At 40.8% G+C, this 5096-nt stretch overlaps 1 protein-coding gene across 1 annotated transcript; it reads left to right on the top strand.

Annotated features, from left to right (window-relative positions):
- Positions 1-4259: 4259 nt before the first annotated feature.
- LOC117905428 (B-box zinc finger protein 19-like) lies at positions 4260-4628 on the top strand. Its single transcript, XM_034818351.1, has one exon. The coding sequence runs from the start codon at positions 4260-4262 to the stop codon at positions 4626-4628; it is 369 nt and encodes a 122-aa protein (XP_034674242.1).
- Positions 4629-5096: the final 468 nt, after the last annotated feature.

Genomic DNA, 5096 nt, shown 5'->3' with positions numbered 1-5096 from the left:
TTCTCTAATGTGAGGAAAAGAAACAAGTGACCGGAACTCCCTTTTTGTATGAGGAATCTGAGCCTAGTGATCTGAAACTCCAAGAAACACTTTTCTTTGTAAGTAAAATCAGTTACTATTTTTGGTTAGTTTAAAATCGAACCTTTTTATTTCAAACATCTTTATGTTTTCTTTTAAAGCTAATCTTGAAATGAAAAGGCACCAATTCAGCTTTGAATTAATATCATTTGCAAAGTGAAAACCCATCCCAGTGAACGATCCTAGAGCCACTATGCTATAGTAGCTTTGTCTTTGCTACCCTAGTATATGGTGTAATAGGTTATAAATTTTGTTGATTACTCCCTCAATCAAGGAGCACCAGCTGGACACGAATCAGCTGAGACACCAATTAGGCATGAATCAAATGGCGCCGTTGCCGGGGATGGTGCCACTTTGCAGTGATATGATCTTTTGAGAACACTTGTGATCTTCATCACAAGTTTGGTGACTTTTCTTTTCCTTTTACTAACTCTTTTTATTTCTTTATTTTTCTTTGTTCATATGTTAGTATATCTTTTATTTAGTTTCTAGTTAATCTTAATAATTTTTTTTTCTTAGAATTGTTTTTCTTTTGTTTTCTTTTGTCTTCTCTGTTTTTAATTCACAATTTGCTAGTTGTGCATGCCATGTTGAATACTAGATAGCAGAGGAAGCCATGAACTTCATGAATTATGTGGCTGAAGCTTCAAGAGGATGGGATGAACCAAATGCTAGAGATATGGGAAGAACGACATCTCAACCTAATGCTAAGGGTGAGATGTATATTTTGAATGAAGGCATAGACATGAGGACAAAGTTTGCAGCTATGGAAAGAAGATTGGATGAGCTAGAAATGAAGAACATGCAAGAAGTGCAAGCCATCTCTTAGACACCATTGCAAGCTATGCCTTGTGCCATTTGTTTATCTTATGAGCACTTGGTGGATGAGTGTCCTACCATACCAACGGTAAGAGAAATGTTTGGTGATTGCAACACCTACAATTCCAATTGGAGGAAACATCCAAAGTTCTCTTGGAAACCACAGCCGCCTCAGTACAAACAACATGTTCAAGCATTTCCGCAAGCCTCAAACCTTGAACAAGCTATGATGAATCTTAACAAAGTCATAGAAGACTTTGTTGAAGCTAAAAAATCCATCAATGCTCAGCTCAGTCAAATAATTGACAGTGTAGAGAGTTCATTGAACAAAAAGATGGATGAAGTGCAAAATGATCTATCTCAGAAGATAGATAATCTCCAAGATTCAATCTCAAGGTTTGCCAACCTCAACACAGTGCAAGAGAAAGAAAACTCTCCTTCTCAACCTTATCAAAATTCCACGAGCATCTATGAAATGGAGGCTAAGGAGGGAGAATCCTCACAAAAGAAGGAAGTCAAAGAAGTGATCACTCTGAGGAGTGGTAAAGAGGTTGATATGCCCACATGCAAGCTAGAGCATGAGGTAGAAAATGAAATAGAGAAAGAAAAGATGGAGGAAATCAAAGGAAAGAAAATGGGGAAAAACATAGAGAAAGATGGCTATGATGTTAATGAACAAAGAGAACCACAAAGGATAGTCATCAAGAAAGAATTGATGAAGAAACACATGCATCCGCTTTTTCTCCAAGCTTTGTATGGGAAAATCATACATAGCAAGCCCCAAGTGAAGGATGTGTAGACCCCCTCTCAAGAAACCAGAAGATTTTAGTTTTTTTAGGATTTTTTATAGCATTGGAGGAATGCTATTTCGGGCACCCGGAGGAGCTGGCAACACCCTAGGCAAGTGGGGGGACCCCTTCCCGACAGATGAGAGGAGCTGCATGGACCAGCATGGAGATGGCAGGGGGCCATGCTGGTGGTTGGCAGACGACGTGCTCGCTGACGGGTGAATAGGAGAGCCGGTAATGGCTTGTTGAGGAAGACACAAACAGGGTTCCATGGATCAAGGAGGGGTTTTGAGGAGGACTTTCTCGGGAGAAGACGAGACAAAGAAGGGAGCTTGCTGGTTCCATAGATTTTTGAGGGGAAAGCTTGAAGAAGGAGAGGACAGGAGAAGAGAGCAGCTGCAGTCTGCATCTCCAAAGCTTTGTTACTAGGGCGAGTAGAAAAAGAGGAACTACAGGATGGGGGGTTCGAAGCTGGAGCAGAGGAGGTTTTTGAAGAAGTGACAAGAGAGACGTTTGAGGGAGGTTTTTCTAGAGATGGGTTGCTGAAGAGAAGCATTTTCAGGTACTTTCATTCTGGTTTCCCTATTAGCTTCTACTGGTATACTTTTCTGTTCTATTTCTATTGTTTTTGGATGATGTTTATTGATTGGGGGTGAGCATGTTCATGTTTTGCTAATGATTTTCCTGCAGTTTGGTTTGCTCCTGTTTTGATTTCTTCATGAGGCATTCTTGTAACCGTGTTTCATCTTTTATTTGATGTTTGTTTGATTTCATCCACCCTGATATGAGCTCATTGATTATTGTATGAAATGAGACTTGTATAAGTTTGTTTTGCTCCTATTATTGGTGCTTTGTTTGTTTGTTTTCCTCTATTCCTAGTACTCCAACCATGGGGCATGTTAGTTTTCTCACCTCTGCCCGAAGGAGTAAAGAATATCCAGTAATGTATTTCAGCAGTAATCTTGGGGACTCTCATGATATCTCTCCCAAGCGTCCACAGTAATCTTTGATACCGGTGGCTCAAACCTGTGGGTTTCGTCATCCAAGGAAGTATTCTCAGCTGCCATGCTCTCTGCAGTTTGTTGTGCAAGGCTTGCATGACACTGTTCATCTATTGGTAGAGCCTATCGTTATTTATACCTAAGTGTTGGAGAGGGCATTATCTGGTTGATTGGTCGGGCAATAATATTGGAATATACTATTGATAGCTTAGTTTTTTGCTTGAGACATATTTCTGAATCTGGCTTTATTTTTGGAGGCGAGGATAAGCTACCTGTTCTTTTAGTCTGCTACACCATCTCCTGGCTTGGTATTGTGGTCAATCCATGCACAACAATTCTGGTTTTCATTGTCACTGGGATATTGTGTGTTAGGATCAAGAAGACAAGTGCTCCATTACTCTTGATGCTTTAAAGTGGGTTGATTGAGGAATTGAGAAGTTGTCAAGCCGCCGGCGGCAAAACGCCTCCGCCGTCACCACCTCACTGCCAACTCAGTCCAGCTGGGTATCAAACTTGGCTACGGCATCCACCTTACTGCCAACTTAGTCCATCTGGGTACCAAACTCAGCTGCGACACCCATCTCTTGTTCCATAGACTCACCAAGCCCATTTTCTTTCACTTTCCCTCACCACCTATCCATCATCCGTCCACCTCTTATCTAAACCCATTTTCTTATCACCTTTCTCATGCTCATACTCACCGTCTAACCTCTATACCCACATCTCACCCCCCATGTTTGTCATTACCCTTCAATACTCCACCATACCTATGATTCATCTATCCATCTCTCTCATTAAATCTTCATACCCATTTCTATTCATAACCTTCTGCTTTATTCACACATACCCAGCTGACTCGTTCCTCATTTCCCATGCATACGTGATCGCCATTCATTTCAACCCAAGCTTAATTCGCTTCTAAACCTCTATCATGTCCAATCTACTGCCCACTTCCCATTTGTCTACCATCCTCCATGTCTTTCTTTCCTCATCTGATCATCATCTCAGATTTAATCTTTTTATTCTATCGTCATGCCCACTCATTTCTATCTTTCTTCTCTACAAATTCCTATCCCTCATATCCACGGGGTTGGATCACCACGACATCCTCATTCCGTTCAGTTCATCATACCCACTGCCATGATATCCCATCCTCCATACCTTTAACCTCATGCCCGTTTTCTGTTGAACCTGTTTTCCACGCGTGCATGGCCACCCAAGGCTCTCCCCAAGGCCTTCATTAAAATCCCGAGATCCACCTATTCACACGCATGGAGACTGTATTTGCATGGCCACCCTCCATACTCCTCATGCACTTCATCATCCTTCATACCCGTATCCCCATGCATATTTTCAAACCCAACACCTCCACCACCCACATCAAAAACATTTGAGACAATACAAACTATATATTTTTATTATATTATGATATGATATTCCCGTAGAGTTGTTGCACAGAGATTTGTTGAATTGTATCCCACTTTCTCTCTTGTACTGTGTTCTCCGACCGGTGTTTTCTGGCACATAGATGAATCGCTATTTGGAGAAATGAGAGTGGAAGGCAATAATAATTATGCGAACACTTTGTGACGTCTGTGAGAGCGCCGCTGCTATTCTCTTTTGCGCTGCCGATGAGGCTGCTCTATGCCGAGTCTGCGACGAGAAGGTCCACATGTGTAATAAGCTCGCTAGCAGGCATGTGAGGGTAGGGCTTGCTGACCCCAGTGATGTTCCCCGGTGTGACATATGTGAAAATGCACCAGCATTCTTTTTCTGTGAGATAGATGGAACTTCCCTTCGTTTGCAATGTGATATGATTGTACATTTTGGAGGTTTTCGGGTGGTGGATCATACAGAAATGGCGGAGTTTGAGGGATTTGCCATCGGTAATGGGCTTACAAATTCCCAAATACAGTACAAGGGCCCAATTTTTAGGACTTGAGGATTTTCTGGCTGGATGAACCATAACAATGGTAAAATGGGCTCCACATTTCGGTTGCAGCTGCCATGGTAATGATGTCTATTATTAACTGTGCAAGGCAATGAGACTTTGTGGCACCTTTAGGGCCCATTCCCTTTTTCTTTCATGAAATGCATTGCCACTTTTAGTGAGCCACTCTTGGAACCCACGTGTTCCACTCCTCTACTCCCATGCAACTTTTTAAAAATAGATTTCCAGAAAATCTCATTTTCACATGGTCTTAATTCTTCATCTTTTATTTCTTGATTTTGAATAAATCCCATTTTAATAAATTATTTCTTACCATTTTTATATTAGGCATAAATTATTTCATTTTTATTTCTTATTTATTTTATTTTATTTGTTTATTTATTTATTTATTTAAAATTCTATATCACGTAATCCTTCAAAATCCCGATTTCTAAATTCGTTTTCTAATTTCCGGAATTC

Source organism: Vitis riparia, chromosome 18 (genome assembly GCF_004353265.1).
Source record: "Vitis riparia cultivar Riparia Gloire de Montpellier isolate 1030 chromosome 18, EGFV_Vit.rip_1.0, whole genome shotgun sequence".
NCBI classification, from domain to species: domain Eukaryota; kingdom Viridiplantae; phylum Streptophyta; class Magnoliopsida; order Vitales; family Vitaceae; genus Vitis; species Vitis riparia.
Note: the sequence above shows the minus strand (reverse complement) of the source record. Positions and strands in the feature narration are given on the sequence as shown.